Source organism: Candoia aspera, chromosome 6 (assembly GCF_035149785.1).
Source record: "Candoia aspera isolate rCanAsp1 chromosome 6, rCanAsp1.hap2, whole genome shotgun sequence".
In the NCBI taxonomy this organism is placed as follows: Eukaryota; Metazoa; Chordata; class Lepidosauria; order Squamata; family Boidae; genus Candoia; species Candoia aspera.
Genome location: NC_086158.1, coordinates 25,284,377 through 25,296,664, shown reverse-complemented (window position 1 = coordinate 25,296,664; position 12,288 = coordinate 25,284,377). Strand labels below are relative to the sequence as shown.

Genomic DNA, 12,288 nt, shown 5'->3' with positions numbered 1-12,288 from the left:
GAGGAGTTAAAACTGAATATTTGGTACTTTTGTATTTATTTGAATAGGCAGCTGCTTGCCAAGATTGTTTCTGATTGAAATATTGCATTAAATAACCACACTGATATAGGAATTTGAGTTAATACTCATGAACAAATAGTAAGTGTATAACATAAATTCACAGGTTTCTTGTTTAGATAAGATTATACATTGCAGAGAAATTATATTACAAAGAAGACTTATAGGTTTAATAAATCCTATAAGGCACTGCCTTACTATAATACACCTGTTTCTATAGAAATGCAAAAGAACTAAACAGCTTGAATTCTTTCTGAATAAGACTTTTTCCATCAACTTGGTGTGAGAAAATATAAAGGTTGTTCCTACAGGAAGGATTATTTAAAGGTTGTTCCTACAGGAAGGATTATTTAAAGAAGTCATATCAAGAATTTTTGAAATGGTGAGATATGGAAAAGACAAATGATGATAATAACTGAAAGAACAACCAAGCAGTTGGGAGTCTCTACAAACCTACTGCAAAATGATGCTGTGTACTGTATGCTGGTGGAATGCAAAGCATTTAAGAATCATAGAGCTGGAAGGACTCTATCATACGGTCCAGCTCCCATCAATGTAAGAAAGCCACTGCTACAGCATCCCATAGAGCTGGTTCTAGCCTCTCTTTGAAAACTCCTAGTGATAGAGAGTCCACCACCTCCTGATGCAATTTGTTCTATTGTGAAACAGCTCATACCATCTGGAAGTTCTCAGTGTTCACTCAGCAAACTTTGTCATGTAATTTGAATTCATTGGTGTGCAATACTCAAGTTACGCAATGGAAAGGCATGAATTGTGGGGATGTCCAATTAGAGAGAGGTTCTACCTCTAGTTTCAAAGAAAAGGGTGCAAACGAGGTGTGATCAAAAGTCTTGACATAGTGCACGACAGAGAAACAATGGCATTAGCAACATCAAATGTAAAAACAAGATTACACCTTGATGAAAAGAATAAGAATTAAAGCGAATCAAGTGCCTCACCCCTTGTTCCCTCCCAAAGGTCTGGAGGCATTTTCAGCAGATGATTTTCTTTTTTCCAAAAGAAACCAGAGATAACACTGCTTTTAAAAGGAAGGAAGCCCTTTACAGGTTTTTCAGGGTTTGAGATTGACACCTTTTAAAAATAGAGTAAAAGATGTTTTTCTGATTATTTTTGGATTTACAACCTTCATCCTAGTATCAGAATTTCAGTCTTTTTATTTTATAAGAGATATCCCAACATTCACAGATTTCTTGAGAAAAAAGAATGAAGGAAAAAGCGTAACTAACACAATAATCTGCTTTGGCTTTGAGCGCTAAACTGATTTTGAATTCATGTACAGTATAGGCAGTAACACTTCTGATGCTGAATTAGGATTATGCCTTCTTTTATCTGTGAAGCTCTTCCTTGTAGGTAAATACAATATGACCTCCAACCTGAAAAGCGGTTTAAGTGCGCTTAAGTTGATATGTGAACATTTTCTCCAGTTCTTTTTTCGGTATGCATTTTTGAAAATCAGCAAATGTATAGCTTTCTTTGTAAAGAGGAGAGAGATTGAGATCCCTTTTTTTAAAAAAAAGTGAGAAAGCAGAAAATTCAGTAGCAGAAAATTTAGTTTGCAATTTATTACTTTTGTAAGATATTTTCACAAATGCTGTTACCAAATCATGTATCTCCTATACTTGTACTTTTGATATTTATTTCCTTAGTGATGGTTCCATGGGCCTCTGTTAAATTCCACTGTCATTTTTAAATCAATTTCTCTAATTTATCCAGATTGTTCTGAATTTTATTTCTTTTAATGTATTAGCTAGTTAACTCAAATTTGAGTCAGCTTCAGTGCTGATAAGCATTTCCTCAACTTCTTCAACCAAATCATTAATAAACAGTATTGCAAAACAGTGGGTCCAGAACCTAACAACAACAACAACAACAATAATTGCACTACTTATCCCATTATTTTCAATAATTTATTTATGGTCATTGCCACATTTCACAGAGGTGTAATACAGAATGTTGTTGTTGTTTATTCGTTCAGTCACTTCCAACTCTTCGTGACTTCATGGACCAGCCCACGCCAGAGCTTCCTGTCGGTCGTCAACACCCCCAGCTCCCCCAGGGACGAATCCATCACATCTAGAATATCATCTATCCATCTTGCCCTTGGTCGGCCCCTCTTCCTTTTGCTTCCCAGTCTCCCTAGCATCTAGTTCAAAAGCATCTATCTTCCTTCTCTCAGCCTTCCTTATGGTCCAGCTCTCGCAGCCATATGTTACTACGGGGAACACCATTGCTTTAACTATGCGGGCCTTTGTTGTCAGTGTCATGTCTCTGCTCTTAACTATTTTATCGAGATTTGTCTTTGCTCTTCTCCCAAGGATTAAACGTCTTCTGATTTCATGACTGCAGTCAGCATCTGCAGTAATCTTTGCACCTACAAATACAAAGTCTTTCACTGCTTCTACATTTTCTCCCTCTATTTGCCAGTTATCAATCAAGCTGGTTGCCATAATCTTGTTTTTTTTTTGAGGTTTAGCTGCAAGCCAGCTTTTGCACTTTCTTCTTTCCCCTTCATCATAAGGCTCCTCAGTTCCTCTTCGCTTTCAGCCATCAAAGTGGTATCATCTGCATATCTGAGATTGTTAATGTTTCTTCCAGAGATTTTAACTCCAGCCTTGGATTCCTCAAGTCCAGCATGTCGAGTGATGTGTTCTGGGTACAAGTTGAATAGGTAGGGTGAGAGTATACAGCCCTGCCGTACTCCTTTCCCAATCTTAAACCAGTCCATTGTTCCCTGGTCTGTTCTTACTGTCGCTACTTGGTTGTTATACAGATTCTTCAGGAGGCAGACAAGATGACTTGGTATCCCCATACTACTAAGACCTTGCCACAATTTGTTATGGTCCACACAGTCAAAGGCTTTAGAATAGTCAATAAAACAGAAATAGATGTTTTTCTGAAACTCCCTCGCTTTTTCCATTATCCAGCGGGTATTGGCAATTTGGTCCCTAGTTCCTCTGCCTTTTCTAAACCCAGCTTGTACATCTGGCAATTCTCGCTCCATGAATTGCTGAAGTCTACCTTGCAGGATCTTGAGCATTACCTTACTGGCATGTGAAATGAGTGCCACTGTTTGAAACTTTGAACATTCTTTAGTGTTTCCCTTTTTTGGTATGGGGATATAAGTTGATTTTTTCCAATCTGATGGCCATTCTTGTGTTTTCCAAATTTGCTGGCATATAGCATGTATTACCTTGACAGCATCATCTTGCAACCTCACTCTTCAGGATGTCTGGCTCTAGCTCACTGACCACACCGTCGAAGCTATCCCTGATATTGTTATCCTTCCTATACAGGTCTTCTGTATATTCTTGCCACCTTTTCTTGATCTCTTCTTCTTCTGTTAGGTCCTTGCCATCTTTGTTTTTGATCATACCCATTTTGGCCTGGAATTTACCTCTGATGTTTCTAATTTTCTGGAAGAGGTCTCTTGTCCTTCCTATTCTATTGTCTTCTTCCACTTCAGCACATTGCTTGTTTAAAAATAATTCCTTATCTCTTCTGGCTAACCTCTGGAATTTTGCATGTAATTGGGCATATCTCCCCCTATCACTGTTGCCTTTTGCTTTCCTTCTTTCTTGGGCTACTTCTAGTGTCTCAGCAGACAGCCATTTTGCCTTCTTGGTTTTCTCTTTCTTTGGGATGTATTTTGTTGCTGCCTCCTGAACAATGTTGTGAACTTCTGTCCATAGTTCTTCCGGGACCCTATCTACTAAGTCCAGTCCCTTAAATCTATTCTTCACCTCTACTGCATAGTCCTTAGGAATATTAGTGAGCTCATATCTAGCTGATCTGTGGGTCTTCCGTAATCCCTTTAGTCTGATCCTAAATTGTGCAAGAAGAAGCTTGTGAGCTGAACTACAGTCAGCTCCGGGTCTTGTTTTAACCGACTGTATAGATGTCCACCACCTTTGGCTGCAAAGGATGTAGTCAATCTGATTTCGGTGTTGTCCATCTGGTGAAGTCCATGTAGAAAGCTGTCTCTTAGGTTGTTGGAAGAGAGTGTTTGTTATGCAGAGTGAGTTGTCTTGGCAAAATTCTATCAGCCTATGTCCTGCTTCGTTTTGTTCTCCCAGGCCATGCTTACCTATAATTCCAGGTGTCATTTGACTTCCCACCTTAGCATTCCAGTCTCCCGTGATGAAAATAACATCTCTTTTAGGCGTGTTGTCCAGTAGGTGCTGCAGATCCTCATAGAACTGCTCTACTTCAGCTTCTTCAGCATCTGTGGTTGGGGCGTATCTTTGGATCACTGTGATGTTAGATGGCTTGCCCTGAATTTGAATTGAGATCATTCTATCGTTTTTTGGATTGTATCCAAGCACTGCTTTAGCCACTTTACTATTCATTATGAAGGCTACTCCATTTCTTCTGTGGTCCTCTTGTCCACAGTAGTAGATCTGGTGGTCATTTGATGTGAACTGGCCCATTCCAGTCCATTTCAGTTCACTGATGCCCAAAACGTCTATCTTTAATCTTGACATCTCACCAATAACCACATCCAATTTGCCCTGGCTCATAGATCTTACATTCCAGGTTCCAATGGTGTGTTGATCCTTAGAACATCGGATTCGCCATTCACCACCAGCACCGTCGGCCGCTAGCCATCCTTTCGGCTTTGAGCTAGCTGCGTCATCTCATCTGAGGCTAGTTGAAATCATCCTCCATTCCTCCCCAGTAGCGTTTTGACCATCTTCCGACCTGGGGGTCTCATCTTCCGATGGTATACCGACATATCTCTGGTTGTACTGATCCATTTAGTTTTCACGGCAAGAATACTGGGGTGGGTTGCCATTACCTTCCCCAGGGATCGCATTCAGTCTGACCTCTCTGTCATGACCTTCCCGTCTTGGGTGGCCCTTCACGGTTTAGCTCATGGCATCATTGAGGTGCTCAAGCTCCAGCACCAAGACAAGGTAACGATCCTTTGCTGAAGAATACAGAATAACAGATACAAACAATAGGTTATTTTTAATAGTAAGTTTAAATTTATATCAGTTTTCTTTGAAAGAGTCAAAAGGCAATGACTCCCCTTTGTCTGAATCAAACTTCCTATAAACAATAAAATCAATGACATCTATAATTTTTAGGAAATGCCTAAATTTTTTATTTTGAATATTTTGATTTCATAGAATGCTTTGCTAATGCCATCTTATTTTGAACTATAGCTTTCTTGGATGCCATCTTATTTTGAACTATAGCTTTCTCTTCAGCTGTGTCTAACTGTGCCTTCTCAGCAAGGTAGAAGGTGTGTTACACTAAAACCCTAAAATTCCCACACAGTGCAGACATTACTGAGAATTTTGGGAGTAGTAATGGAACACCTCTGATGGTATTGCTCTTCTAGGATTTTATAGATTTATGTTTTTGCTTATTTGGATATAAGCTCTCTTAAACAGATTACTTCTGAGAAAACATGCATTGGATTATCCTCTGTATTTTCTATGTGTGCTAGACATCACACTTATATGTGTAAAAATTACGTATTTTATATTGTTTAAAGCAGATTTATTTAGAATAGAAAAGATTATAATAATTATATCTTGTTAGCTATCTGATCACTCTGATTAGAAATGTATATTATTATGATAATTATTAGCCTTTTTCCCACCAATCTTGATGCAGATAAGTAATCATAGTTTGTAATTACTGGTTTCTGGAAATTTGTTTAGGCTTTATCTAAAGCTTGAGCCACTTCAAGTCTAAGTACATAGTATAAAAAAGTATAACAAACCAGATAAAATCAGTACAAATAATAAGGGTAATGATGACAGTGAAAAGCAATCACCCAAGATACAGTTCAAAGGAAAGCCAGAAGTTTTCTTCAAGGGAAGAAAAAAAAGAGCTTTGCAAACATCCAGTGGGAACTCATCCCAAATGTTGGAGGATGACTATTGAAAAAATAGTCATTTTTTATGCATTACCTTAATGGCCATTATGCTTGTGGCAAGTCAGAAGGACTTTTCTTGAGGAATGTAGCATGTGGACATAGTAGTATAGGTAAATATAGTCTTTTATGTAATCTGGATCCAATTCATTACAATTTTAAAGATTAAAATCACAGCCATTTTGGAAATGCATCACTACCAACAAGCACGTCTTGGGCAATAGAAGAATCACGTATAGACTGTTTCCCAAAACAGAACTGAGAAGAATCAGAATATTTATACACTTCCAACATTTATTTAATAACATTGTTCTCTAGGTAGTTCATATAATATCATAAGACATACTGTATACAATATCTACTGGTTCAAAATGCTGAGACAATTATTTTTTAAAAGCTTGGGAAAACCCTGAAGTGCTTATCTGTTACAAAAACGATAACAAAAAAATCCCCAGTCTAATTACATCTTCATATGAATGAACTGACAGTAACCAAAATTGTCAAAGAAAGTACACAGTCTAAAGCCAGAGCCTTGGAATGCAGAAAGTATGGCACTGAACTAGTTCTGCACAATTAAACAGTGCTAGTCTATTGTTCAGATTAAGGCAAATTCTGTTTCTCCAAACAAGTGGACTGTGGTCTTAACAGTACTGTGGTCTTACCTGTGAAACACGTGCAGATTGCAAGCATAGTTCCATTTTCCCACATGAGAAAATATGTAACTCGGGTTAAGATACAATGACATACTAGCCAAGCATATAGGAACACAATTACACTATTTAATCTATATTTTTCTATTAATAACCTGCAATTGGCATTTAAAAATAGTTTCCAATGCTTATTTACTGGGAAATAGAAAGTTCTATGTAGATATTCCAGTATCCAGTGCCAGTGTTGGACTTTCTTGGGTTATATATCTGGATTTTTGTAACTTAACACAAAAAGCTTTTTCTATAAATTGCCGGCATAAGAATATATATATCAAGGGATCCATACATATATTTGCAGTGGCTAACCAGAGAGTGCTTTCTTTAGCTATGAATAATTGATTCTGTATAGTGCAGCCTACACGTTGGCCACTTTGACTAAGAGTATAAGGTACCCGAACAAAATGAAAAGGGGCAAAGCAGATGAAAAAAACAGCTACAATTATAAATACCTTACTTTTGGCTCTTTGTTTAATTTTACACTCTGATATCTTTGTTTTTTTATAAGAGCTATAAATCTTTTTAGCAATAATTATATAAGACAGAAGCATCAAAATTAGTACAAGATAGAAGATAATTTGACAGATGTAATTGACAGCCTCATGCCATTTCAGTCCCAAGTCACTTTTCAATGAAGCACACTTCCTTACTGAGAGAGGTGTAGCCTCACGATTTGACAAAATCATATTGGGCAAGGAGAGGCCAAAGAAGAAGACCCAGACAATCCATGAAACCACTTTAGCTGAAGTGATATTATGCAACCAGAACTTCCCAAAAGGTTGAATGATCTTGAGAAACCTATCTAAGGAAATAAGTCCAAGCAGCACAATACTTATGTACATGGTCTGATAAAATATTACAGCAGAAAAACGACAAACAAATGCTTTAAGTTGCCATAACCCCAGTTCTGAGTCTGTTAGAATCTTGAAAGGCAGCATGAGTGTCATTATGGAATCAGAAACCAAGGTGTTCTTAAGATACACAATGAAACTTGAGGTGGTTGGAATCTGGAAAAAAGCAACTACAGCCAAACTGTTCAGTAGAAATCCCACAAGGAAAAGAATGCTGTACAAAATTGGAAATACAACATGAGATGTCCTGGTATCTCGGTAGCATTGCCCAGAGAAGGATGTCCAGTTGGAAGCGCTGATACTTCCATTCATGGTTTTTACAGGGAAGCTGGAAAAATAATAATATTTATGGAAAGTAAGTATTTGTAAACCTTTTGCTTAAAGAAAAAAGGACAAAAGCAAGAAGACCAGAAATCACCTAGACGTTAAAATTTGGGGGACAAACTTTACAGTTAGACAGAATCATTTTTGGATCCTTGGGGCAATATTATGAAATGCATTTTGATAGCATATATGACATTACATTATTTGGGAACTGCTCTGCTTAGCAAAAAAGATGTTTCCAGGTGATTTAGAATTTTGTGAATCTATTTCCACAGTTTGGTGCAAAGTGGAAGGTGGCTGAGTCTGCTCACATAGAAAAATGCTATGTATGTCCAACATGTGAGGAAATGTTTGATCTGAGTTTTTTCTTCACAGATATTCCAAAACTGTAGAAAACAAATCAGTTGCATTATTTCTTTTGCCACTGTAATGTTACTTATAGACTAACATATACGTTCTCAGGGGTCCAGGAATAGAAAATAGTGGGTGTGGAAAGCTATAACAATATGAATGTTATTAGATGATTTAAGATACAAGAAAATTAAAAAAGTTACTTGCCGGTTCCAAAACCATGAAAGCGATGCTGGAAAGGCCTTTTCACTTCTGGTTATCTTCTGTGTTTCATTTGCCAGAGACCTTGAAAAAAAAAAGTGCATAAGAAAATCCTGAAGTTTAGGTTAGGTACATGTGGAAGAGACCATTTTTCAAATAGGTAGGCCCTGAGCTGGAAAGCTGCTTAAAGCTCAGAACCAGCAGTTTGGCCCTAGAAATGAACTGGCCACACATTCTGTTTGGCAGTTTCTGTTTCCTGGAAAATGTAGTTCAAAAAGCCAGAATTTTGGTGGGAATTGTGGTAATCTGACTTAATTGCACTTTAACAAAAGGCAGGTGAAATTGCACAGACACATATGGACTGCTGCTAATGTTACAAAAATGCCAAATAGGAAGGAAAAAAATGTGCTTACCATATTTCTTAACCTACCCCCAACACCCCCCCCCCCAATTACAGGCTTGTATCTGTAATATAAATATAAATATTTGTGATATAAATCTTCACTTAGAAGTTCATCCAGAGCCAGTGGAAAAGTAAGGAAAGCAATAAAATAATTCTATCGCATGTCTGATAGCTGAATCCTTTCCCGCCTTATAAGTGCTTTCTGAGATTTTGTTTTACATATTTGTATATTCTACCCTGAGAAGGTTAGAATATACAAATATGTAAAATAAAAGTGTTATGGGAACCCAGTCTTTATGGTTAGTTCATGCTTCAATGTATTATGTGGGTCGAAAAATGGGTTAACTTACTAATCACTTAAATGGGTAAACCTAACTACTGTATCACATCTGGCTGTACAGACTTTTATAAACAGCAGCATTTTTCTTTGTGGGGAGTCAGTGTGATTGATATCCAAATTAATTAATTAAACTAATTGGGTTTGTGTCATATTAACTTTCTAATTCAAACAGTAAATTAGAGGATTAACTTGGTCAATTTCGGTAGCTTGGTATTTTATTTCTGGCTTTTGATTTTTACTGAGTTTCAAGTATGACATAAGCTGTACTTTGAGAAGCTTCCTCCTTCTGTAAAAAGACAAAGATTCTGTTTTGTGCTTCAGACCAGATGGTTTCTCTGGATCAGAGCTATTTCTAACTTGGGTGGCCTTAAATTGGTCTCACTCTTCCATTTTCTTCCATATCCTCTCCTCCAAGCCTATCCAGTGGGATTGTTTTAACAACAAGTGAACAGAGAACACTATAAATTGCCCTCAGTTTCCTGAAGGAGAGTGCAGTAAGGATATATAAATAATAAATATGATTTGGCCAATTAGTGCTGATTTTTAGGCTATATTATAAGAGATGCCTTTCCTTGAAATCTTACTGAATTGTACGTAGAAGTGTTCTATTTATTGCACTGACTAGCAATCTATTATTTTTTTCTCAACTGAAAGTCTCACAAGAGATGTTATATCCCATCCCAACAATGTAAGTAAAATGGCTAGAATTAATAAACCGTTTCATATAGAAACAATACATTTGAAAGCTCTTTGAAAAATTTTATGACTCAAGGATTTTTCTCTCTCTGTAGCTTGATAATAATAATCATGTTGATGATAATGATCCATATGGCAAGAATTAAATTACTTACCTCTCTGTGCAGGAATACTTGACTGGTCAGTTAGACAAACCCTTGCAAATGTAGTAACAGCAGAGAAACTTAGTTTCACAAGCAGTTTTGCTGCATGTTCGTTCCTCATTTTTCACCAGCCTGATTTCTCTCTCTCCATTCCCCCCCTCCCCCAATCCCAGTCAAATGCTACAAATCTTACAAAAGCTATTCACATACCAAATGAAACTATCTTACTGAATATTAATCTCTTTGTATCTACAGAAAAATAAACATTGACTGCATGAAACATGGAACTGAGTTTGACTAAAGCTAAGAACCAAGAAAAGAATGCTGGGAAAACCTGATATTATGGGCAGGAAATATAGAAATAGGATGAAATGGCAGTGCAATATCTGATGTGTGTGTGTGTGTGTGTGCTTTTCTTTTCAATGATTGATTTTAATTGGTAGTTTTGGGGATTCTAAATAATTGTAGGAAGTCTGCAGAAAAGTGGAAGTTCACAGGCAGTTTGTGTTCCATACAGTTGTAATGGCCAATGTCTACAGACTCAATTTTTCTTTGTATTCTTTTCTGCTTGCCTTTATGTATTAGTTCTGTACAGAGATTCTTACTTTGCATGACAGAAGATAACAAATTCTTCCATCACAAATCTCTCCTGTTGATGTTATTTACAAAGTGACAGTGACTGATTTTTGCTTTCTGGGTCACCTGAAAATGTTTGTGGTTTTCTCTTAAAGAAATAATTGGGTGTGTTGGTGGCATTGAAGAAACTGTCCTTTTCATTGATTAATTCCAGAAAGCGACAGAAATAGAGAGGAATAGACTGTAATGGAAAGAAGAAGTGAGAATAACCACTTTTAGGGATACCAATTGCTGAATAATAACTTATTAAAGTTGAATCATATAAAATGTTTTAGTGTAGATATATATAGGATTTGTGACGGTGTGTGGGAATGACCCTGGGAGACAAGAGGATGAGCTGCAGACTGGACAACCAACATGTAAAAGGTACCTCAGCCCACAGAAGGAGCATACATAGTACATATTTTTTCTGTATGTTTGTGGTTATATATTGCATAGTTCCTCTTATAATTTCCAACAATCTCCTCTTGTTCTTATTTGTTTCAGTAATATTTGTTCTTTCTTTTGCCCAAACTTTCCTTTGTTTGCCCAGAAAGCCTATATGATTTACATAATTTTGCTGGTAATATATTCAAAATTATGATGTCACAGTCATCAGAGCCATTTGGAATTAGATGGTGGAGTGACCAAATTAAAGCAGACAGTGAATACAGTAACAACAACAACAACAACAACAACAGAAAATTGGATATAAAATGTGGACTAAAGAACATTGTGCATTGAGGTGATGCAAATGTCTGGCATGGTGAGCAGGTCTTTAGTGATTGGTTCCGCTGTGTTGATTAGGACTTTTGAAGAATTTACTAAAAAGGGGATATTAAAAAGCTTAATTTTCTAAATGTTTTGTGTAAGTGAAGCCTTTGCAAAGGATTTTGCATTTCAGTATCTCCTTGAAAAAAGCGAGACAATAATGTTTCTTCTGTATTCATTGAACACCATGAAATAGGTGTTAGGGTACTTACAGATCAAGCGACCAGTATTATAATGCATGCATTATTTGGGCTTAAAGAACAGTTACTGTGTTCTTGCAATAACTGTAACCCCAAAGGTCTTTCTCCTTCCAAATGAACTTGTCCAGGTGCTTATGTTTTTATCAATACTTCTATCCAAATGAGGTAGATGGCAACCAGAGTTAGGATTTTTGAGACAGAACAGACTCACCAGAAGGACTGCTTGCCTGACATCCAGCTTCACGTTTTGAAATCTGTCATGTTGTGATTAGGGTTTTTTTTCCCATCCACTAGTTCTGCTTGTATCTTGTTATGTCCTTTTGGACATTTTTGTTTAAAAAAGGCAAAACACAACCTAGAGCAGTTTTCACTTCCCATTTACTTAGTTTCCTAATTCCTCTCCCATTATCTTACACAGAAATTTCTTGAAGCAAAACAATGGTCACCACTGCTGCTTCTCAATAGTTTGTGAATTTGTATGAAATAAGTGTATTACAAATCATGCAAACATATTGCGCATGGCTTCTAAATCACCTTCTGACTGTGACTTGAGATTTGGCATTTGTGGCGTTTACAACTGTAGCTTGGCATGATTGTCTTACTTATGACTTGCTTTGGACTTCGCAGCAGCAAGATTTTTATAACAGTAATTAGTTAGCAATTGGTTGCCATTTTTATGTCAGTAAAATTCAGTTTTATATGGTGTGTTATATCACACCCATAC

At 36.9% G+C, this 12,288-nt stretch overlaps 2 protein-coding genes across 2 annotated transcripts in view; one reads left to right on the top strand and one right to left on the bottom strand.

Annotated features, from left to right (window-relative positions):
- MED12L (mediator complex subunit 12L) overlaps positions 1 to 12,288 on the top strand; it is a 200,078-nt gene that overhangs the window by 118,377 nt on the left and 69,413 nt on the right. The gene's annotated exons all lie outside the window — the stretch shown is intronic.
- Positions 6,546 to 10,019, bottom strand: P2RY13 (purinergic receptor P2Y13). The gene is made up of 3 exons (XM_063306567.1): positions 9,991 to 10,019; positions 8,399 to 8,480; positions 6,546 to 7,848 (listed from the first exon to the last, which is right to left on the bottom strand). Exon 3 carries the CDS (start codon positions 7,830 to 7,832, stop codon positions 6,825 to 6,827), a length of 1,008 nt encoding a protein of 335 aa, XP_063162637.1. The 5' UTR covers positions 7,833 to 7,848; positions 8,399 to 8,480; positions 9,991 to 10,019; the 3' UTR covers positions 6,546 to 6,824.

Bases quoted from the DNA above. Each gene is read 5' to 3' on its own strand.
- P2RY13 (XM_063306567.1), bottom strand. From the start codon at position 7,832: ATGAATGGAAGTATCAGCGCTTCCAACTGGACATCCTTCTCTGGGCAA.